We start from the raw sequence: 24,803 nt of genomic DNA, 5'->3' as shown, positions 1-24,803 counted from the left end.
TATCAGTGTGTGTGTGTGTTTCAGTGTGTGTGTGTTTCAGTGTGTGTGTGTGTGTATCAGTGGGTGTGTATGTGTGTGTGAATCAGTGTGTGTGTGTGTGTGTATCTGTGTGTATCTCTGTGTGTTTGTGTATCTGTGTGTGTGTGTGTATCTGTGTGCGTGTGTATCTGTGTGTATCTGTGTGTGTGTGTGTATCACTGGGTGTGTGTGTGTGTGTGTGTGTGTGTGTGTGTATCAGTGTGTGTGTGTGTGTGTGTGTGTGTGTCAGTGTGTGTGTTTGTGTATCAGTGTGTGTGTGTGTGTGTTTCAGTGTGTGTGTGTTTCAGTGTGTGTGTGTATCAGTGTGTGTGTGTGTGTGCATCAGTGTGTGTGTGTGTGTGTGTGTGTGTGTGTGTGTGTGTGTGTGTGTGTGTGTGTGTGTGTGTGTGTGTGTATCTGTGTGTGTGTGTGTGTGTGTCTATCAGTGTGTGTGTGTGTGTGTGTATCAGTGTGTATGTGTGTGTGTGTATCAGTGTGTGTGTGTGTGTGTGTGTGTGTGTGTGTGTGTGTGTGTGTGTGTGTGTGTGTGTGTATATTAGTGTGGCTTTTTTGGCGATAAGCTGGTGATAAGTGGCTTATCGCTGCTTACTGTATGAGGGCCTTAGGGAGGATTTGTTCCTTTAAAGTACACCTAGTTTGGCATAGGATTTGGATGTCAGGGTATCAATGTGCAACCCAAATGTTAAATGGGAGTTGAATGCCCAGATATTTCAAACAAGTAACAGGGGCTAGGATGGTTTTAGAGCTGGTTTTTATCTGAAGCTCTGTCATTGGCAGCTTTAGCAATTTAGCTCTGGTCCCAAATACCATTGTTACAGTCTTGTCAGTGTTTAAAATCAGTTTGTTTTGGGAAATCCAGTTTCAAGTCTCAAAAAATCAGATTGAAGTACGTGTTCAAGGTCAGAGAGGCGAGGGCTGCGTGCATATAGGATAAGATCTAAGGCCTCTCACAATAACCCGTTAGGAATATTAATTCCTCATCTATCCGACATAAGTATAAAATATACTCTACCAAGACCCCTAATACAGAGTTACCCACCTTATACGGGAGCAGCTGCCAGACGAGTATAGTAAATGTATCTTATTTTTTTTGCCACTGGAGGGCAGCGTGGAGTTGCAAGGAGTGGCGCCCGTAAGGACGACGTGCCAGTTAGGCGGAAGGAGAAGCGCACACACTTTTATGTGAAACGGATATATTTGGGGAGGGATTTAGGAGTCTGAGTAAGAAAATTAACCATTTAAATATGTACAGATTTAATCCCACTTTTGGAAATTAGGGATGTTGCCTAAAAGTTTGAGAATGCATAAAGTGCCACCCATGGGCTTTAATGAAGCAGCATTTGTGGGCTAAATGGAACAGCATTCTGTATAAAGGTATTTTGGACTCGATATAAATAATTGATGCCAAAAACTAATATTAAGTAAATTGAGAATGGAAAAATCTTCAACACAAACGTACAGAATGTGATATTCTGAGAGATCTTACAGATGTTATCAAATCCCACAATGAATATATAGAAAATGTCTGTATAGAACGAGTCAAACAAGAATATGCCAATAAAACGTTTAATTGGGAGATACAGGGGCCACAATTCAGGTCATTTAGCTGAAAGAAGAGAAGCCGGTCATCCGGTAGAGCAGGTCAGCCGGTCAGCCAGTAGAGCAGGTCAGCAGGTCAGCCAGAAGAGCAGGTCAGCCGGTCAGCTCTGAGATCAGCATTACTTATATCCCCTAAACGTTGTCCCCTGCATGTAATGCTGCAGAACAGCCTACACTGCATATACTGTACATGAGATACTTAACCCTTTCTTTTCGCTCGACTAATCTGAATGATTTGCTAATTGGTTTGTAATTAGAGAGATATTTGTAGCAGAATCCCATGTATGTTATTTTTACCTTTTTAGATACCGTTTTGTGTAATAAAATATATGAGATCAGAGGGGCTTCCTGTTTGCACTCGTGTTTTGGCAGAAGTGTATATGTGACCCTATAAATCTCCCTCACACCTGGGCTTGGCAGCGTGACACTAGTGCAGCGTCCTGGGGAAGAATCACTGAGCTGTTAGCAATAGATACAACGGATAGAAAAGACACTACACATAGGTTTGATTAAAGAGAGTATTTTATTATATTATATTATATTATATCAGTGTGTGTGTGTGTGTGTGTGTGTGTGTGTGTGTGTGTGTGTATCAGTGGGTGTGTATCAGTGTGTGTGTGTGTGTGTATCAGTGTGTCTGTGTGTGTGTGTGTGTGTGTGTGTGTGTGTGTGTGTGTGTGTGTGTGTGTATCAGTGTGTCTGTGTGTGTGTGTGTGTGTGTGTGTGTATCTGTGTGTGTGTGTGTGTGTGTGTGTATGTGTATCTGTGTGTGTGTGTATGTGTATCAGTGTGTGTGTGTGTGTGTGTGTATCTGTGTGTGTGTGTGTGTGTGTGTGTATCTCTGTGTGTTTGTGTATCTGTGTGTGTGTGTGTGTATCTGTGTGTGTGTGTATCTGTGTGTATCTGTGTGTATCTGTGTGTGTGTGTGTGTGTGTGTGTGTGTGTGTGTGTGTGTCAGTGTGTGTGTATCAGTGTGTGTGTGTGTGTATCAGTGTGTGTGTGTATGTGTGTATCAGTGTGTGTGTGTGTGTGTGTGTTTCAGTGTGTGTGTGTGTGTGTGTGTGTGTGTGTGTGTGTGTGTGTGTGTGTATTAGTGGGTGTGTGTGTGTGTATCAGTGTATCTGTGTGTGTGTGTGTGTGTGTGTGTGTGTATCAGTGTGGCTTTTTTGGCGATAAGCTGGTGATAAGTGGCTTATCGCTGCTTACTGCATGAGGGCCTTAGGGAGGATTTGTTCCTTTAAAGTACACCTAGTTTGGCATAGGATTTGGATGTCAGGGTATCAATGTGCAACCCAAATGTTAAATGGGAGTTGAATGATCAGATATTTCAAACAAGTAACAGGGGCTAGGATGGTTTTAGAGCTGGTTTTTATCTGAAGCTCTGTCATTGGTAGCTTTAGCAATTTAGCTCTGGTCCCAAATACCATTGTTACAGTCTTGTCAGTGTTTAAAATCAGTTTGTTTTGGGAAATCCAGTTTCAAGTCTCAAAAATCAGATTGAAGTATGTGTTCAAGGTCAGAGAGGCGAGGGCTGCGTGCATATAGGATAAGATCTAAGGCCTCTCACAATAACCCGTTAGGAATATTAATTCCTCATCTATCCGACATAAGTATAAGATTTAGTCTACCAAGACCCCTAATACAGAGTTACCCACCTTATACGGGAGCAGCTGCCAGACGAGTATAGTAAATGTATCTTATTTCTTTTGCCACTGGAGGGCAGCGTGGAGTTACAAGGAGTGGCGCCCGTAAGGACGACGTGCCAGTTAGGCGGAAGGAGAAGCGCACACACTTTTATGTGAAACGGATATATTTGGGGAGGGATTTAGGAGTCTGAGTAAGAAAATTAACCATTTAAATATGTACAGATTTAATCCCACTTTTGGAAATTAGGGATGTTGCCTAAAAGTTTGAGAATGCATAAAGTGCCACCCATGGGCTTTAATGAAGCAGCATTTGTGGGCTAAAGGGAACAGCATTCTGTATAAAGGTATTTTGGACTCAATATAAATAATTGAAGCCAAAAGCTAATATTAAGTAAATTGAGAATGGAAAAATCTTCAACACAAACGTACAGAATGTGATATTCTGAGAGATCTTACAGATGTTATCAAATCCCACAATGAATATATAGAAAATGTCTGTATAGAACGAGTCAAACAAGAATACGTTTAAAGCTGCAGTTCAGTCTTTTTTTTTATTTTTTTTTATTTTTTTACTTCAATAGTTTCATGTGGGCAATCTCTAATTACCTAAAGAACTGTATAGCTGAAGGTCAATTCGTTCTCCATGTATTGATAGGCGAAATTTGGTGACATTATTAGTGAAGGGATCTGTTTTTCTTCTGCGTTTTAGGAAGTGCCGTAGTTACAATCTGAAGACTTTGTATTTACAAAAGAGATTTTATTTATTTGAATATTCATGAGCACTCCTGCACTGACATGTGCTAGAAGGAGGGCCGGGCTGACAAAGGGGTGTGCCAGGGCTTGTGACAGGACATGAAGGGGCAGTGCCTTAGCAAATGGCTGTTAAAATAGAATACAAGAAAATTGGTCTTTCAAAGTTGTTTTTTTAAAAACAGAAAATGCTAAAAGTATTTTTTCTTACTACAGAACTGATTTAATAAAAAAAAAACACATGCAGGATATTGTCTGAACTGCAGCTTTAATTGGGAGATACAGGGGCCACAATTCAGGTCATTTAGCTGAAAGAAGGGAAGCCAGTCAGCCAGTAGAGCAGGTCAGCCGGTCAGCCAGTAGAGCAGGTCAGCCGGTCGAGCAGATCAGCTGGTCAGCCAGTAGAGCAGGTCAGCCGGTCAGCCAGTAGAGCAGGTCAACCGATAGAGCAGGTCAGCCGGTCAGCCAGTCAGCCCTGCTGTGCAATGGGGGGAAAAAATTCCTTCCTGACCCCATTAAATGGCGATCGGATGGTCCCTGGATCACTGCGCAGTGAGATCAGATGGAGCAGCACAGATCAGCGTTGTTATACACAGGGCAACACTCGGTATATAGAGATGCGGGTGATGGGGCCCTTGTGCCCCTGTGTATAACTCACCTGCTCCCCCATCCCCCTGCATATCTATCCCATTCACCCCGTTTAAGTTTCGCCTCGGGCGCATGAAACCCGTGCTCCGGCCCTGCTCCTTGTTCTCTCTCACGCCCAATATCCCTATCTCCCTCTATTACCTGCCCCTCCCGCAGCCTTCCTGATCTTATCTGCCTCTCCTGCGGTCAAACCAACTTCTCAGGGCCCCTAGAAAACCCCTGTATCTACGCCCTGGCTCCTCTGCTACCTGCTCCCGGGGTCTTCTCCGCCTAAAAAAGGTGAAGCAGCAGATCCGTCCACACCTCTCGTATTCTCCTTCGCCATGGCCCACCTCGTCGCCAGACTTGACATCCGCTTCGTCGTCTGCCTCATCGGCCGCCTTGTAGCCCTCCTCTTCGCACCACTTGACGCCCGCTTTGTCGTATGCCTCATCGTCCGCCTCGTAGCCCGCCTCGTCGTCTGGTGGCACGAAGGGCTCCACCTTCGTGCGTGTCCTGACCTGCAGGAGACATGAAGTGTTTGTAACCAGGGACAGTGATACTCTGTATCGCAAGAGCTCCTGTGCCACCTATACCCCCTCCCCAATACCACGATATACCGCCCTCCACAGGGCAAATACCCGTTATACCCACCTCCCCAGGCCCAGTACCCAGTTATTCACCCCTCCCCAGGCCCAATACCCTGTTATACACCCCTTCCAAAGCCCAGTACCCTGTTATACACCCCTCTCCAGGCCCAGTACCCTGTTATACACCCCTCCCCAGGCCCAGTACCCTTTTATATACCCCTCCCCAGGCCCAGTACACTGTTATACACCCCTCCCCAGGCCCAGTACCCTGTTATACACCCCTCCCAAGGCCCAGTACCCCGTTATACCCACCTCCCCAGGCCCAGTACCCAGTTATTCACCCCTCCCCAGGCCCAATACCCTGTTATACACCCCTTCCAAAGCCCAGTACCCTGTTATACACCCCTCTCCAGGCCCAGTACCCTGTTATACACCCCTCCCCAGGCCCAGTACCCTTTTATATACCCCTCCCCAGGCCCAGTACACTGTTATACACCCCTCCCCAGGCCCAGTACCCTGTTATACACCCCTCCCAAGGCCCAGTACCCTGTTATACACCCCTCCCCAGGCCCAGTACCCTGTTATACACCCCTCCCCAGGCCCAGTACCCTGTTATACACCCCTCCCAAGGCCCAGTACCCTGTTATACACCCCTCCCCAGGCCCAGTACCCTGTTATACACCCCTCCCCAGGCCCAGTACCCGTTATACCCACCTCACCAGGCCCAGTACCCTGTTATACACCCCTCCCCAGAACTCCATTATATGTCCCTCCCCAGGATCCTTTACACACACACTCCCCAGATGCAGGACCCCCTACGGTGGAGGTGTAATGTCACATAGGTAGTGGAAGGTTTCCCAGAGAAGGTGTCCATGTGTCACAGCTGTTTCATCACCTTGGGTGAGAAGTCTCCCTACTCTCTGCCTTTCCTTTCCCTCTCCTGTCAGTCTCTCTCTCCCCCTTTAATCTTATTTCTCTTTTATTTATCTCTGTCCCTCCTTATTTTTGTTTCTATGTATTTCTCTCCCCCCCCCCATGTAAGGCCTGGGACATAGAGGGTTCAGCCACGCTGAGCCGCGCTCCTGCTCTGCCTCGCCTGCAGAAAATGGTGTTTTTTTCTGTCCTTGCAGGCGAGGCAGTGAGCGCGCTCTGGGGGCGGGGTGGAGGCCAAGCAGAGGCAGAGCGGAGGCGTGTCAGGAGGCGGAGCGGGAAGCGGGGCTAGTCCCCGCTCCCATTGGATGGGAGCGGTCACGTGACCGCTTCTTCGCTTCCCCGAGCGGCAAATTTTAAACTTGCCTGTCTCGGCAACGTTTCTGAGCCTCTGCACGCATGAGCACGCATGCGGAGGGGGAAACTATAGCCGCGCTGATGACAGATGCAGGGGGTTTGTGCATCTGCTCAGCGCGGCTCAGCCCACCTCAGCGAGCTTGAACTTACTAATAGGCCCAGGCCTAATAGGGGCACAAACCTCAGATCTAAGTGTGTGGGGTTCTCTGTCTCTGGAGAGACCCCTAAATGTTCTCTCTTTGTTTGGGGAGACCCCTAAATATTCCCCAGTGTAGCTCGTTTCAAAATAACCCAGAAAAGTAGTCTTGAGCCCTCGGTGACCGGGCGCTATGACCAGAGGGACTAGGCTCTCCCTTACCTGTGAGTGTGGACTACGTCCCCCCTGCCTTCCCCCTCCCCCTCTGGCAGTGACGTGAAACAGCCGGGGGAAGGGCCAGGGAGGTTAGAATTAGACAGAGGCACGGGGTCAGTCTACGCCCTGCCATGGGAGTCCCGCCCACCCTGCCCTTTATTGTGAATACTGGTAAATATGTTGGTTGTACGTGTTTAAAAGAAAAAAAAGAATAAATAAACAATGAAAATGAATAACAGAAATAAAATAAAAGGTGGCTGGGAGTGGCGAGTGGGCGCGGCTCATTTACACGTGCGTTCCTGGGCCCATTCTCGCCAGACAGGCGGGGCCCGGCTAGGGGGGAGTTACGGGCCATTGGATCGGGTACCTTTGGCCTTTACCCAATGAGCGAGCACTCTGGCAGGGGGTTGGCACTAATTAGGTTAATTGAAGTTTTACTAAAAAGCAGCGGCCGCCAGACCTCGTGTTTGTGGTTATTTGTGTATTGGTTATGGTGGAGTTTGGGAAGCCAAGGGAAGGGGGGGAAGGAGAGGGGGTCTCACAGTCTCCGAGGTCAAGTTTCTATTTATCAAAAATACATTGAGTTACCTCTGGTTTCCAGGCATGTCCTGGGGGAGTTATCACAGAGACACAGAAGCGTCGCTGAGTTTGGGTGAGTAACTCCCTTAACCTCTCAGCAGTTCTCTGTCTTATTTCCAGCTTCACATCGGGTATCCATATCCATTCTTCGCCTCTGATCTGTATGCAGGACAATGCTTTAAAGCTGCAGTTCAGACAATATCCTGCATGTGTGTTTTTTTTAATAAATCAGTTCTGTAGTAAGAAAAAATACTTTTAGCATTTTCTGTTTTTAAAAAAACAACTTTGAAAGACCAATTTTCTTGTATTCTATTTTAACAGCCATTTGCTAAGGCACTGCCCCTTCATGTCCTGTCACAAGCCCTGGCACACCCCTTTGTCAGCCCTGCCCTCCCTCTAGCACATGTCAATGCAGGAGTGCTCATGAATATTCATGAGCTTCCACTGAGAGACAGAAGCAGAAGAAAAACAGATCCCTTCACTAATAATGTCACCAAATTTCGCCTATCAATACATGGAGAACGAATTGACCTGCAGCTATACAGTTCTTTAGGTAATTAGAGATTGCACACATGAAACTATTGAAGTTAAAAAAATTAAAAAAAGACTGAACTGCAGCTTTAATAGGGCCTCTTTGGACTTGAATATTTTGGTTATTGAGGAGGTGGGGGAAAAACTTAGCCACACAAGGAAGGATATACTCAAAGTGGAAATCCTCATTGAACAGTCTAGCCCTGGTACGGACGTTGTACAATCATTGGATAGTCTTAAGACCAAGCTGGAAAAAAATTAAAAGTGATCTGATTCACTTTAAGAAGTTGAAATTCAAAAAAGTTGTTAATGACTATAAAGATGGAAGAGTATACCCGTGGCTGAAGCAAGACCCCAAACAACGCAAGAACCAAAGAGGGAGAGCACCCCAGGGAGTCCAAGAAGTCCACACCAGTGACTCTGAAGCCCATTCCTCAACAGAACGTCAGAGAGGCCAAAGTCCGGCCCCTTTTTTAGGCCAATCCAAGGACAAGGAGAAAGGAAAAGGAAAATTAGACGCGGGGGCCAGGGGAAAGGGAAGATCACCCTATCCCCTACGTACAACGGAGCAGAAATGAGTATGGACACCTTGGTTGTTAATCTGTCTGATTACACTCTTAATCAATGTGAAATGTCTGTCTTAGCTAGGGGGCCCTCATATGTACCTACTACATTGTTTAATGATTTTGATTTGGAGGTTGACCTATTTAAATTCGAACGTGTATTAAACCTTAAATCATTTTTTTCTAACAGGTCTACAGAATCGGTGCATTCCAATATCCAACCAGGGACAGGTAATCCTCCTATGAACAACAAGGGACAGTTAATTTGGCCACTGACCAGCAAGGGACAGATAATTCGGCTTCTTATCAAGGTACCAAAATGTGTAAGCTCAAATCCACTTTTGTCCCGCCATTTAAAAATCAATCAGTCAGCACATATATACGACTGGTTAAGGGGGACATTGCAAGGTACAAAAAAAACAAACATAGGGCTACATACAATATGTCTGTTCAGGAAAAGGAAGCATTATAAATGTTGACTAATAATAATGAGATTATTATTAAGCGTGCGGACAAGGGGGGTGCCCTAGTAGTGCAGAATTACTCAGATTATAAGGCTGAAACCATCAGACAACTGAGTGACATTAACTGCTACATTAAATTGGATAGGGACCCTACCTTTAACTATGCGAGAGAAATTAAGGAAATTATCCAAATGGGGGTTAATAACCAGTGGATAACAGAGCCTGAATCTGAGTTTCTAACTATGTTGCATCCTAAATGCCCTATTTTCTATACCTTGCCCAAAATACACAAGAATTTAAACAATCCCCCGGGGCGGCCTATTATAGCTGCTATTAATTCATTAAATCAACCCCTTGCAAAATTTGTAGACACATTTCTACAACCTATAGCACAGACAGCCAACTCATACATCAAAGACACGTTTGATTTCCTTGACAAATTAAAAAAACTCACCTGGTGATGGGACTAATCATATTCTGGTTAGTTTAGATGTGTCTAGCCTTTATACAATAATCCCCCATGTTGAAGGTCTTGAGATAATCAAGGCCACCCTCATTCGCCATTATAGTGATACTGTTCCAATTGAATACATTATGCTCATTTTACATTTCATTCTCTATAAAAATTATTTTAGATTTGAGAGTGATTTCTTCCTGCAGATTAAGGGGAGAGCAATGGGCAGTAATATGGCCCCTGCTTACGCCAACATATACATGACACATTTCGAAGAGCAGTACATCTACAAATCAGACTTTTTAGTGCATATTAAAAGCTATTACAGATATATTGATGATGTTTTTCATATGGACAGGTACGGAGGATCAGCTGTTATCTTTTTTTGAGTATCTTAATGGTCTCCATTCACCGGTCCTCCTCACTAATACATGGAGTACACAGCAACTCTCTTTTTTAGATGTCCTCATTACACAGACTAATGGGGAGTTACATACTGATCTTTTTAGAAAGGATACAGACAGAAATGCAATTTTAAGGGCAGATAGCCATCATCCTCCTTTTCTTATTGATGCATTACCTTTTTCACAGAAAGTCCAGGTCTGCAAAATCACGAGCAGGAAGGATCATATTGAACCAGCTATTGGAGAACTACATGGTAGATTCCTGGCTAGGGGATATCTTCCTGCGTATATCCTCCTGCTGTGTTAGACCGGGCACTGGATAAAGAGGTAAGTGCTACCAAAAATAAGAAGGAGGACGTGCGTTGTATTTACCACTATATACAGTCAAGCTGGTGGTTTTATTAAATCTACCATTCTTAAACACTGGCATATTCTGCAAAATGATGATATATTATCTGAAAGTTGCTGTGTACCACCAATGGTGGCATTCAAAAGAGGGAGAAATCTGGAGACTTCCGGTGACGTCACAGCCGATGGTCTGCTAGTGAGAGAGCTCCCGGCACCCTCACCAATCTATACACTAGAATAAGCTCATTCTACATCCCAAACCCCCCGAAAATTGACCCCACACCAGGAATAAGCACCGGAGAGATGGCAGGGAAACCGCAGAGAAAAAACCAATGCCCCGTCACCAAGTTCTTCCCTCCGGCGCAACGCCAGGTTGAGATCAGCCCCAAGGAGCAAGATGGCGCCGGAGAAGACCCAGAGCACGAGGCGCGCAGCGGCCGACACAGCCCGACTGACTCGGACCCCCCCGTCCTAAATAAAGACTTTTTTGATGCTCTAATCACCAAAATGAGGAGGGGAGTGCAGGAGGACACGGAAAAGGCCCTCCAAACCATCCGGGCAGAGGTGGAAGCGCTGACGGAGCGGACGGAAGATCTGGAGGTGAAGATGGAGGGAATCTCAAACGAACAGGCTGAGACCCACGAGGAAGTACTGAGATGCGGAGAGGCGATCCGACACATACAAGACAAACTAGAAGACATGGAGAACAGAGAGCGGAGGCAGAACATCCGCCTCAAAAATATTCCTGAATCCATCACCCATGAAGAACTCCAACCATACCTCCGCAGACTCTTCCTGCAGCTCGTCCCTGATCTCTCAGAACATGACCTACATACAGATCGCGCCCACAGAGCCCTGGCCCAGAAATCAGCGGACCCAAACCGTCACAGAGATGTGGTGCTGAGAATGCACGCATACTCTGCTAAAGACCGCATCATGTCAGCGGCTAGAGAAGTGAGGACTGTGACTATGGATGGAGTGCAAATTCAACTCTATAACGATCTCTCCCAATTGACAATAAATAAAAGAAACGCACTGCGCCCACTCACCTCCTACCTCAGGGACCAGGGGGTAAAGTACCGCTGGGGATTCCCCTTCAAACTAGTGGTTCTGCGCAATGGCCGCCACCACACAGTAACAACCCCTGAAGACGCCAAGAACTTCCTGAAAGCGTTAGGAATCCCTCTCCCACCGCAGAAGAGCAACCGCCCCAGCACTGAAGAGACGCTGGAGACGACCCTCCAAGAAGCCCCCCGCACATCGGAAAGATTGGCGAGCCAACGCCCTCCGGTGAACCCCGATGAGCCAGCCAGCTGTGAGGCCCAAGGAAACCACACGCGGCCCCTGCAGTCATCCCACGCAGTTCCAGAGGCCCTAAAGACCACAGTATACACCCAGCATAAGAATCCGTAATAAACAAAATATTCCCCTGGACCCGAGTCCCCCTAGACTACACCCCACGAAATTACCTTCCCCTTCCCTCCCCCCCCAATTCCCCACCCCCCCCCCCCCTCCTATTCCCCCCCCCAACCCTACCCCCCCCCCCCCTCCCCTTGCCAGTACCTCCCCATATTCCTCCCACCCTAACCCCCCCCTAACCCTCCCCTCCTCCCCCCCCCCCCACACACGTTAAATGCCCACTTACCTTCACCGCCCCCACCTGAGACCGAGGGGAACCAGGACCCCGCTCGGGGTGTCTCGGACAGCAACGAGAGGAATCGGCAACCAAGCTGCTCCTCTCCGGGCGCGGCCCTATCGTGTCACTCACGTGCTCCGGAGCTGCACCATCAGAGACACAGACACCAGAGCCGCGGACCTGCTGCTGCTCTCCCCCATAAGCATGCCCGGTTGGCGCTCCCGATAGACAAGAGATGCCCAAGATCCCCAACCTAAGGAGCCCACACACCAGGACATCAGGCCCAGAGACCCCACATACGGACTCAGCACCCCGCGATCCGCCCCCGGGAGCAACCTCCACCCCCCCCTCCCTTCCCGCAAGTGGCAGGTTGTATGAACAAAAATCCTCCCCCCCCCCCCCCCTCTTCCCTCTCCCATCCCTATGGCAAAGATGCTGTACCCCGATATCCCCCAAAGAAAGCCCCACTTCTCCAGCCTACCGCGCTCCCCCCGAACTACCCCCCCACCCCTCCCCCCTCGCTGTCAATCCGAAAATTACATATGTCCAAGGCCTTGAATCAACTGAGCACCCCTACCGGGGCTCACCCCCAGAACCATAGGGCCCCCCAATTGAACCCGCAAGTGTATGCCCCCCCCCCCTGAATCCCCCTGCCCCCCCCTCAATCCCCACCCCTCTCCACCCCATACATTCCCCCCCCCGCCACCTCCCCCTACCCCTCCCCCCCCCCCCCGGATCTGAGCCGGTGTGGCACTGGATACCTCAACCCACCTCACAACAGCTGACACACTATAAAAAACTCAGCTATTCACCTCCAAACACCCCCCCAGACCATAACTAAGCCCCCTCCAGAGGCAAGTCCCAAACACTCGAATAAGCCAGATGTCCCCCCTCCTCCCCCCCCCCCTATTTTTTCTCTACCTACCCTCCCCCCCACTAGTCAAAGTAAACACCAAGTTATACTGCCCCCCAAAAGATCTCCCCACCCCCCTCCCTGCCGCGGACAGCTTCCCCCACCCCCCCTCCCTGACCTGCCCCCCCCCCCCCCACAAGATCAGAGATCCGGACTATGTTTACCCAATATGTATAGATATATGCCAATGTATAAATAACTATTGATGTTCTAATTTAAAATGGAGCTATATAAGGGATCTCTCGCTCTAAGAACGTGATTCCGTCTGAGTGCAATGTATAAATTCCTTACTGAACTCTGGTATACCATGTGCTCCCCCTCCCCCCCCTCCCCTACCCCAGTATGCCCCCCTCCCCCCCCCCCCCCAGAGAAGTAACGATCTATGTTATGCTAAATTGTAGTGCTATATACCAATGTTTGAACGCATCCCAATGAACAGTTGATACCAGCAAATCGCAAGGGAAACCTAGGCTTATGATGAGAACTCCCCCCGAGAACAAGGTTTTTAACCCCCTGCTAACTATGTGTATACTATATGCTAGCCCCCCCTTGTCCCCTCCAGGGGAACCTACACTGTTATAAACTAATGTTTAAAGGTGTTCCATTGTTGCAATTTGACAATAGCAAAATACAAGGGAAGCCTCAGCCATAGACTGGGACTCCCCCCGAGAGCAAGGTTTAACCTATATGCCACCTATGTGTACTCCGCACGCCCCCCCCCATCCCGCCCCCACCCTATTCCCAGATACCCCCCTCCCCCCCCCCTACCTTTCCAGATGCTCCCCACCCCCCCCCCTATCCCCTCCCCCCCCCATCCCCTCCCCCCCCCTACCTTTCCAGATGCTCCCCACCCCCCCCCCCCCTATCCCCTCCCCCCCCCATCCCCTCCCCCCCCTCTCCCTCACCCCCCACCCCTCCCCCCCTTATCCCCTCCCCCCTACCCCCTCCCCCCCCTCTCCCTCCCCCCCCCCTCCCCCCACCCCCCCCCTCCCCCCCCTCCCCCTCCTCCCCCCCCACCCCTACCTCCCTCCCCCCCTCCCCCCCCCCACCCCTACCTCCCTCCCCCCCTCACCCCCCCCACCCCTACCCCCCCCCCCCCACCCCTCCCCTCCCCCACCCCCCAACCCTCCCCCCCCCTCTCCCCCCCTCCCTCACCCCCCCCTTGCCCCCCCCCATCCACCCCCCCCACCCCTCCCCCCTCCCCAACACCCCCCGTCCCCCCCCCCTCCCCTCCCCCCCCTCCACCCCCCTTCCTCCCTCCTCCCCCCCCCACCCCCCCCCGGAACTCACAAAGAACACACAGACAAGGACTTAACATAAAGGAAAAAAAAACAATGTTTACTAAAGATGTAAAAGATTATCTATGGCCCAAACCAAAGGAGAGTAAGGCCTCCATAAGCCAGAGGTGCCCTTCCTTACTAGGGACCCCCCCCCCCCCCATAAGCAATGGGGTGGGGGTGCTGGACCCTTCTTTCTGGCTACGGTCCGTGAGTGACGCCCCGAAAGTTCTCCCAGGGGTTTTTTTTTACACCCCATCCCCTTGACATCAAAATGTCAAGAGGAACCTTTTTCGGGCTCCAAGACAGCCCATTCTCTTTCTTGTCCTCCTGTGTCCTCCCCCCCCCCCACCTCTCCCCCACCACCCCACCCTCCCCCCGTCGACCTCCACCCAGCACCCCTTGTGGGACCACTAAAGACTACCCCCCACATACCCAACCAGACACACGAACCAACCCTGACATGGGAACAATTCAGGGACAGGGGCTTATCCCCGAGACCCCCCCTCCACACTGATGGCGTCGATCAAAATTATTTCCCTGAATGTCAAAGGCCTTAATTCGGTTCGCAAACGCAAACTAGCCCTTCAAGAATTTAAAAAAACTAAAGGGGATATAATTTGTATCCAAGAAACCCATTATAACAATGTAGACCCGCCAAACACATTTAAACACGTGTACCCCCAAGCGTTCTTCGCTTCCTCCCCCAGCAAGAAAAGAGGGGTGGCCGTCCTGATTAAAAACAACATACCATTTGCCCTGACGACGGTAACCAAAGACCCCGAGGGACGGTACATACTCCTCCAAGGTACGCTCTCAGGCTCCCCCTTAGCCATCCTAAATATTTACGCCCCAAACGCCAACCAAACCCAATTCCTACAGAACCTCCTTAGCACCCTCGACCAACCGACGCTCTCTTCCCTTCTCCTAGTCGGAGACGTAAATATGGTACTTAACCCAGCCCATGACAGATCAGGCCAAACTACTGCCCCATATTCCATCCAACTACAGACAAAAGCCCAAAAATTTCAAGATATCCTCGGGGAGTACTCTCTGACAGATATTTGGCGAGCCCAGCACGTGGGTCAGCGAGACTACTCTTTCTACTCAACCCCCCATCAGTCTTACTCGAGGATCGACTATTTTCTGGGCACCAATAATGTACTCCAGGCATCCTCCCACTCCGAAATAGGCCCAATAACGTGGTCTGACCATGCCCCTATCGTACTCACCCTCTCTCTGCCTTTCGTCAAGTCCTTAACATACAATTGGAAACTCGACGACTCGCTTCTCAACGATCCACTAGTAGTCAAAACAGTGAAACAAAAACTGATCTCCTTCTTCCAAATAAACAAAGGTTCAGTGCCCTCAGCAGCAACTCTGTGGGAGGCCCACAAAGCCACCATCAGAGGGGAACTTATATCAATAGCCTCCTACAAGAGGAAACTTAAACAGAGAGCCCAGAAGGAACTCACGGATAAAATCCTAGCGCTAGAGCGCTCACACAAACAATCCTTATCAAAAAAGGTGTTCAGAACACTCGAGAAAGCGAGATCCGACCTAAAAGTGCTACAACTTGACGAGGTAGAGAGAGCCCTGAAATGGACCAAACAGCGGTTCTACGATAGGGGCAACAAAGCGGACAAACTTCTGGCCTCCAAATTAAGAGGCTTGAGGACAAAGTCCCAGATCACAAAGATCAGGACTAAAAGCGGCCTAGTCTCCTATAACGAGAAGGACATCGCGAATGAATTCGCAGAGTTCTACACAGATCTTTACAATCTCCACCCAACTAGCATGCCAAAAGATATCGCCAAAAATACATCCGACTATCTAACCAAATGCAACCTCCCATCCCTCACTCAGGAAGAACTCGAGTTCTTAAACAAGAAAATAACTCTAGAGGAACTAAAAAAAGCGATATCCTCACTTAAATTAGCTAAAACACCCGGTCCCGACGGATTTTCCAACGGGTACTATAAAAAATTTGTAGGCCCCCTGTCCCCCCACCTCCTAGAAATGTACAACTCCTTTATGCAAGACCAACAGATCCCAGACACTATGTCGGCAGCCAATCTGGCTATTATTCATAAAGAGGGCAGAGACCCCCTTCAATGCGGCAGCTACCGCCCAATATCCCTCCTAAACTCTGACCTCAAACTTTTCAGCAAAATCCTAGCAAACAGGCTGAATCCTATTCTCCCAAGGCTAATTCATATAGACCAGGTGGGATTTGTGTCAGGAAGACAGGCCTCTGACAACACCCGCAAAATTATTGATATTATAGACCACGTGCACCTCAAACAATCCCAGGCCCTGATACTAAGTCTCGACGCGGAGAAGGCCTTTGACCGCATCAGATGGTCCTATCTAGACCAAACGATGCGCCAATTCGGCTTCTCCGGACCATTTCTTGCCGGCGTCCGGGCCCTCTATACTAATCCAACAGCCCTACTAAAACTTCCAGGAGGCCGCTCCAACCCAATAAAAATACAAAACGGCACCAGACAAGGCTGCCCCCTCTCCCCTTTACTATTCGCCCTATCCATAGAGCCCCTGGCCGCCCGAATTCGAACTGAACCCACTATTAAAGGTATCCCAATCGGAGACAGGGAATACAAAATATCCCTGTTCGCCGACGACATAATTCTCACTCTGTCAGACCCCCTCACCTCCCTCCCTAACTTAGAAAAACTCCTTGACGAATTTGGCCAACTATCAGACTATAAAGTCAATACTGACAAGTCAGAGGCGCTTAGCATCTCCCTCCCGAACCCCGTATGGTCAGCCCTACAACAGAAATTTAAATATAAATGGAACACCTCCCACATCAAATACCTCGGAATCAAAATAGCAAGTTCATATAACTCGCTGTATCAAATTAACTACCCCCCCCTCTTCCGCCAGATCTTAAAAGATCTTGAGACCTGGCTATCCCACCAGATCTCCTGGTTCGGAAGGATAGTATCCACCAAAATGAACATCCTACCCCGCTTGCTCTACTTCTTTCAGACCCTCCCCGTCCCTGTCCCACTAGCAGAACTGAGGAATATTCAGGCCCATATCTTAAGATTTATATGGCAACAACGTAGAGCCAGGGTCCCACGATCGGTCCTATTAGCCTCGAGGTCGAGAGGGGGTCTGGGGGCCCCGGACATACTCCGATACTACCTTTCGGCCCAACTGAGGCAGGCGGTAGTATGGAACAGTTCCCCCGCCACCAATTGCTGGCTGGAGATCGAGACACACCACGCTTTCCCGAACCCCCTCCCGACCCTACTGTGGTCCCCAGCTCTCAAAAACAGGAAATCGCTGAGACTTGGTCTCGGGGCAATGAGATGCACGAGGTCGACATGGTTAAAAACCAAAGGGAAATATGGCCTAGCTTCAACCCCCTCTCAACTGACCCCCTTATTCGGGAACCCGGACTTCCCACCCGGATGCGCCCGATCCCAATTCAGCCAATTTCAAGGCTTAAACATCAGAGTGGTTGCGGATTTGCTGGAAAAAGACGAGGCCATGTCCCTCCCGGAATTAAGAACCACATTCGCGTCCCCCAACTTGCCCATTTTCCAATACCTCCAGATCCGACATTTCCTAAGAACCCAATCCCCTACTCTCAAGTTCCTGCCGCGTTCTAGATTCGAGACCCTCTGCCTCAAAGGCGAATACCAAAAGGGCCTCATATCAGAGATTTATAAAACGCTCGAAGCATCTCAGCCCCCCCCTAACCACCTATATATGCAGAAATGGAATGAAGACCTAAACACCAACTTGGACCTTGAGGATTGGGAGGATATCTGGGAAGCAGCCACCAAAACCTCAATTTGTTCCGTCACAAAAGAAAACATCTATAAAATATTATTCCACTGGTACCTGACCCCGAGTAGACTGAGCCAAATCTACCCAGGCACTTCAGACGAATGCTGGAGAGGTTGTGGTCAAAGGGGGGACATGCCCCATATTTGGTGGACATGTCCGGAGATCCAAAGATTCTGGTCCCGGATCCAGGGCCTCCTGACCGAGACCCTGGATATAGAAATACCCCTGGACCCGCTGATCTACGTGCTGGGAAAACCAATTGACGACCTCCCTGCCCCGGCGACCAGACTCGCGGCGGCAATTCTGACAGCTGCGAGATGCTGTGTCGCGGCGGCATGGAAGAAAATTAAAGCCCCCTCCAGAAGAACTGTGATAACAAGAATAGACGGAATTATGAGCATGGAAAAACTGACGGCAATGTTAAAGCAAAAAACCCCACAATTTTACTCTACCTGGGAACCCTGGATAGGACTATCAACCCCCACATAAACCCCTCAGCTACTCCCCCCCCCCCCCCCTACGGCCGACGAACCCTAACCCCCTCCCCCCTCTCTTCCTGAAGTCGTTCCCAACTATCCACCTTTCCTTCGTCTCCCCCTCTCTTTTTCACTATTGAAAGAAGGAAAAAGGGTTTATTGTGTGTCATTTACCTTTTCTATACCATGTACATGCACTGCGCCGTACTTACAAGTTGGCCTGTGAGCCAGTGTCGATATTATGTACCCCTGTGATGTATGACACCAATAAAGGAAAAATATTAAAAAAAAAAAAAAAGAGGGAGAAATCTGGCCGATAGCCTGATACATGCAGATAATGAGGGTAACTACAGAACTCCTCATTTTCTGGAGGGTGGCAGACCGGGTAACTTTAGATGCATGAGCTGCTCGGTCTGTAACAGTCTGACTACCGGTAGTCAATTCAGTCACCCCCAAAGCGGGAGGATCATAAAAATCAAAAATAGAATCACATGTAGATCTGAATATGTAGTGTACGTAATAAAGTGTCCATGTGGTCTTCTTTATGTGGGTAAGACCATAAGAATGTTAAAAACAAGGTTCATTGAACATAAAAGTGTAATTCGAAAAGGTACGGATCCCTCTATTCTTGTGCAACACTGTGTGGAACACAATCATAATGCTGCCTCTTTACGCATCATGGGTATTGAGACAGTAGCACCTAGACAAGGCACTCCAGATAGGGAGACTTTCTTATTGAGACGTGAAGCATTCTGGATACATGCTTTAAATACCAGCAACGGTATGGGTCTTAATGAGAAACAGAATTTAAAATGCTTCCTTAATAGAAGGTAATTTTTTGTCTTTCTACAGGCATATTTGATCTTGCACCATCCATGGACTCTGCACTTACCAATTGGGAAGATTATCCTTTTTGTGTGTTTTTTTTCCCTTCTTTTTTTCCCCTCCCTCCCTCCCTCCCCCTTCCCCTCCCTCCCTCCCCCTTCCCCTCCTTCCCTCCCCCTTCCCCATCCTCCCTTCCCCTTCCCCCCCCCCCCCCCTTGTTGTGTGTACCCTTTTCTGACCTAGGTATACACACTAGTATATTCTAAATATGGATGTACTGCATATTCTTATGTGGCATTTCACTGTAACTTTGCAGGATTATACGGATGTCATCTGCAGTATACAGTCACATGTTTTAATAGTATTTTGCTGTATTAGTTTTGTGCACATAAGCTTTATTAATATTTTGGTGTGTGGTTTATTTACACTTTCAGGGTGATTTATAGGAGTGTCTCACTCCTCCCTGCTCTGACACTGATCCCATGGCGACGGATACATCTTTGTCCAGCCCTGTGAGTACAGTCTTGATTGGTGCACGCCCGCCCCCCCTTACCCTCCCCTGACTGCCGGGTCACGCTGACGTCATCATGGGGGAGTGTTCAGTCTGGGGAGAGGTGTGGCTGTGGCTGCAGTCCTCCAAGACAGCTCTATGCTGTATTGCCAGGGATTTAGACCTAGACGTCTGACGTCACTAGGGGGCGCCATATGGTAGCTCTGACGTCATCAGGTGGGCGTCAACATCCTGGTTATGTGGCAGAGCGGGGAGGGGTGAGTATCAGGGGGGTGGTATATATTGTGACTGTTTCTTGTGTTTGTAGCCTTCACCTTGACTGCCGAAACGTTGGACTTTATGGCATATTAAACCTCCTTTGAGTAAGACCGTGTGCCTGCTTCTTCTTCTTTGTCCGGCTACAGGAAGGGTCAGGAGACAGGGAGGACAGAGGCAGGAGAACCCCATCTGGCTCCGGCCTTGCCTGTCCCTACGAATACAAACATACAACCCCTCACTGAATAACATAGCCCTAATCCCATGTAATAATCCTGGGTGTAAACAAAATAATGGTTTTATGAATATTGTAATGGTTTATTAGGGACCTAGGAGGTAGCCAGTGGGGCTGTTATGTGTATTTTTGTTTATTGTGGGTAGCGGGGGTGGGTGAACGGGGTATTGGCCCCAAGGATGGGTGTTTAGGCCTACCGGGTGGGGGGGTAGCGGGAGGGGTTAACCCCTTCATTACCTTAACGGTATTAACCGCTAAGTTAAAGAAGAGGTTAAGTCATCCCGCAACCCCCTGGCAAGGCCTAAACACCCACCCAGGGCCAAATACCACCTTCACCCACCCCCGCTACCCGCAATAAGCCTGGCACGGGTATATAACCCCTTCATTGCCTTGGCGGTAATGAAGTTGCCTGTAAATGCATTTTTTATGCATGGGATTCATGCCGGGGGTCTCTGGTGCTGATATTAATGGATATCAGCTCTGGGACACATGCATTTTATTTTCATCGCAGCTTCACCCCACCTTCTTGCCAACTTTTGTGGCTGGACAATTTGGAGAAGAAACAGCAATTTTAAAGTGGCGATCAGCCGCAATAAACTGATCAGGGCTTATAGAATTGAGCGTGTTTGAAAAACTGGCGATCAGTGCCGAAAAGTGGCTTATCACCGCGCGTCTGCCGATTTTATTTATTTATTTATTTTCCGGCAAAAAAACCGGTTATTTTTGCTGTAATCGCCAGCTTCTCTGGGCTTACTGAATCGCTGTAGGCGATTACTGCATGAGGGCCTTAGGGAGGATGTGTTCCTGTAAAGTACACCTAGTTTGGCATAGGATTTGGATGTCAGGGTATCAATGTGCAACCCAAATGTTAAATGGGAGTTGAACTATATGCCCAGATATTTCAAACCAGTAACAGGGGCTATGATGGTTTTAGAGCTGGTTTTTATCTGAAGCTCTGTCATTGGTAGCTTTAGCAATTTAGCTCTGGTCCCAAATACCATTGTTACAGTCTTGTCAGTGTTTAAAATCAGTTTATTTTAAGAAATCCAGTTTCAAGTCTCAAAAAATCAGATTGAAGTATGTGTTCAAGGTCAGAGAGGCGAGGGCTGCGTGCATATAGGATAAGATCTAAGGCCTCTCACAATAACCCGTTAGGAATATTAATTCCTCATCTATCCGACATAAGTATAAAATATACTCTACCAAGACCCCTAATACAGAGTTACCCACCTTATACGGGAGCAGCTGCCAGACGAGTATAGTAAATGTATCTTATTTCTTTTGCCACTGGAGGGCAGCGTGGAGTTGCAAGGAGTGGCGCCCGTAAGGACGACGTGCCAGTTAGACGGAAGGAGAAGCGCACACACTTTTATGTGAAACGGATATATTTGGGGAGGGATTTAGTAGTCTGAGTAAGAAAATTAACCATTTAAATATGCACAGATTTAATCCCACTTTTGGAAATTAGGGATGTTGCCTAAAAGTTTGAGAATGCATAAAGTGCCACCCATGGGCTTTAATGAAGCAGCATTTGTGGGCTAAAGGGAACAGCATTCTGTATAAAGGTATTTTGGACTCGATATAAATAATTGATGCCAAAAACTAATATTAAGTAAATTGAGAATGGAAAAATCTTCAGCACAAACGTACAGAATGTGATATTCTGAGAGATCTTACAGATGTTATCAAATCCCACAATGAATATATAGAAAATGTCTGTATAGAACGAGTCAAACAAGAATATGCCAATAAAACGTTTAATTGGGAGATACAGGGGCCACAATTCAGGTCATTTAGCTGAAAGAAGAGAAGCCGGTCAGCCGGTAGAGCAGGTCAGCCGGTAGAGCAGGTCAGCCGGTCAGCCGGTAGAGCAGGTCAGCCGGTAGAGCAGGTCAGCCGGTCAGCTCTGAGATCAGCATTACTTATATCTCCTAACCTTTGCCCCCTGCATGTAATGCGCAGAACAGCCTACACTGCATACACTGGCGACACACTTTATTCGAGCTCGGCTAGTCCCACGAATTCGGGTATACCCGGGTGTATTGAGGTTTGTGACTGTTTTCTGCCCGAGTGCATTGAGTTATTTTCCAGGCAGGGATTGAAGCATTTTATTCCCGCTGGCTGCAATACTGCACAGTAAATATATATATACTGCATTACAATTCATGAATTTATGCCATCTGGTAGACACGCGAAGCATTGCAGCCTATTAAATCCTAATCATTATCATTTAACAGATTAGCCGCCCATCAGCCAGGCATGAACCCAGGCTGGGAAGGCAAATGCAACGGGGCTTGTCAGAGGTGAGGAGCGGCGCATTCCAGGTATCTGCCAGGTACATACTGGGTATTTGCTCGAATAAAGTGTGTCGGTGCAGTATACTGTACATGAGATACTTAACCCTTTCTTTTCGCTCGACTCTAATCTGAATGATTTGCAAATTGGTTTGTAATTAGAGAGATATTTGTAGCAGAATCCCATGTATGTTCTTTTTACCTTTTTAGATACCATTTTGTGTAATAAAAGATATGAGATCAGAGGGGCTTCCTGTTTGCACTCGTGTTTTGGCAGAAGTGTATATGTGACCCTATAAACCTTCTTCACACCCGGGCTTGGCAGCGTGACACTAGTGCAGCGATCTGGGGAAGAATCACTGAGCTGTTAGCAATAGATACAACGGATAGAAAAGACACTACACATAGGTTGGATTAAAGAGAGTATTTTATTAAAATAATGAATCTCTTTGCTGGGAGGGGCCTGCAGCACATTGCAGAGCGATATAGTAACACGCAGAGCAATGCATTGCAGGCCCCTCCGGCAGCAAAGGGGTGAAGACCCCTGCAGGGTGTATAAAGATCTCACTGATAATTCATGCACAAAGGGTAGTTTGTTGCTGTGATCCAGAGGAAGGCGAAACATAACCCCTGCTGTGCAATGGGGGAAAAAATTCCTTCCTGACCCCATTAAATGGCGATCGGATGGTCCCTGGATCACTGCGCAGTGAGATCAGATGGAGCAGCACAGATCAGCGTTGTTATACACAGGGGCACACTCGGTATATAGAGATGCGGGTGATGGGGCCCTTGTGCCCCTGTGTATAACTCACCTGCTCCCCCATCCCCCTGCATATCTATCCCATTCACCCCTTTTCCTCCCGCATACCTCGCAGGGCCGGCCGGCCATTAGGCGGTCGCCTAGCGCGCAGAGGTCCTAGGGGCGCATTAATAATCATTATTATTTTTTCCTCTTATTATTTTATTTATTTATCTTTTTTTTAAAATTATTATTCTTTTTTTTATCCAGTATTTTGGCGCCCTTTTATTTTTATTTTGCGTCGCGCTGCAGCCCCGATAGCTACGCCACTGTTTATTTTATTATTTTATTTATCTTATTATTTTTTATACAACTGGGGCACAAATTTTAAGTTTCGCCTCGGGCGCATGAAACCCGTGCTCCGGCCCTGCTCCTTGTTCTCTCTCACTATCCCAATCTCAATATCCCTATCTCCCTCTAGTACCTGCCCCTCCCGCAGCCTTCCTGATCTTATCTGCCTCTCCTGCGGTCAAACCAACTTCTCAGGGCCCCTAGAAAACCCCCGTATCTACGCCCTGGCTCCTCTGCTACCTGCTCCTGGCTTCTTCTCCGCCTAAAAAAGGTGAAGCAGCAGATTTGTCCGCACCTCTCGTATTCTCCTACCTGCTCCCGGGGTCTTCTCCTCCACCTAAAAAAGGTGAAGCAGCAGATCCGGCCACACCTGTCGTATGCTCCTTGGTCATCGTACACCACGTTTGCGTCATCGGCCGCCTTGTAGCCCACCTCATTGTTCCACTTGACGCCCGCTTTGTCGTATGCCTCGTCGTCCGCCTCGTAGCCCGCCTCGTCGTCTGGTGGCACAAAGGGCACCACCTTCGTGCGTGTCCTGATCTGCAGGAGACATGAAGTGTTTGTAACCAGGGACAGTGATACTCTGTATCGCAAGAGCTCCTGTGCCACTTATACCCCATCCCCAATACCACGTTATACCGCCCTCCACAGGGCAAATACCCGTTATATCCACCTCACCAGGCCCAGTACCCGTTATACCCACCTCACCAGGCCCAGTACCCATTATATACCCCTCCCCAGAAGGTCATGTTTCTATTTATCAAAAATACATTGAGTTACCTCTGGTTTTCAGGCATGTCCTGGGGGAGTTATCACAGAGACACAGAAACGTCGCTGAGTTTGGGTTAGTAACTCCCTTAACCTCTCAGCAGTTGAATTCCCCATTAGGCGCTTAGCACGTTAAAAACAAGCGTTGCTATTTCTCTGCATGAAGTTGCAGGTAATTGGAAGAGTTACACAGTGACGGCTATTTCATCACTCACCTTCTTTCCCCGAAACGGTCTTTTCTGTCTTATTTCCGGCTTCACATCGGATATCCATATCCATTCTTGGCCTCTGATCTGTATGCAGGACAATGCTTTAAGACAGGGTTGCACAACCTTTTCCCCCTGCTCCCCCCTCCACCTTCCCCACCTTGTCCCCGACGTTCTGATGTAACGACGTCATGTGATATCACGTTGCTATGGCAATGCCACATCATGTGACGCCACGTTGCTGTCGCCAGAAGCCGCCGGA

At 48.4% G+C, this 24,803-nt stretch overlaps 1 protein-coding gene across 3 annotated transcripts in view; it reads left to right on the top strand.

Annotated features, from left to right (window-relative positions):
- LOC142467271 (phosphoribosyl pyrophosphate synthase-associated protein 2-like) overlaps nt 1–24,803 on the top strand; it is a 197,390-nt gene that overhangs the window by 76,133 nt on the left and 96,454 nt on the right. The window contains exons 9-10 of one of the 3 annotated variants that reach the window (XR_012788329.1): nt 8,754–8,874; nt 10,073–10,211. The exons of 1 other annotated variant lie outside the window; for it this stretch is intronic. Coding sequence is in view for 1 of the 2 variants with exons in the window: in XM_075572752.1 (XP_075428867.1) it covers nt 8,754–8,794; nt 10,073–10,192 (161 nt within the window). In the remaining variant the exon portion in view is untranslated. Of the gene's footprint in view, nt 1–8,753; nt 8,875–10,072; nt 10,275–24,803 lie in introns of those variants that run through there. One more of the 3 variants, XM_075572752.1, reaches the window with a different exon arrangement.

This window comes from Ascaphus truei, chromosome 16, assembly GCF_040206685.1.
Source record: "Ascaphus truei isolate aAscTru1 chromosome 16, aAscTru1.hap1, whole genome shotgun sequence".
Taxonomy (NCBI): Eukaryota; Metazoa; Chordata; class Amphibia; order Anura; family Ascaphidae; genus Ascaphus; species Ascaphus truei.
The sequence above is the reverse complement of the archived record's forward strand: the minus strand, read 5'-3'. Positions and strand labels throughout refer to the sequence as shown.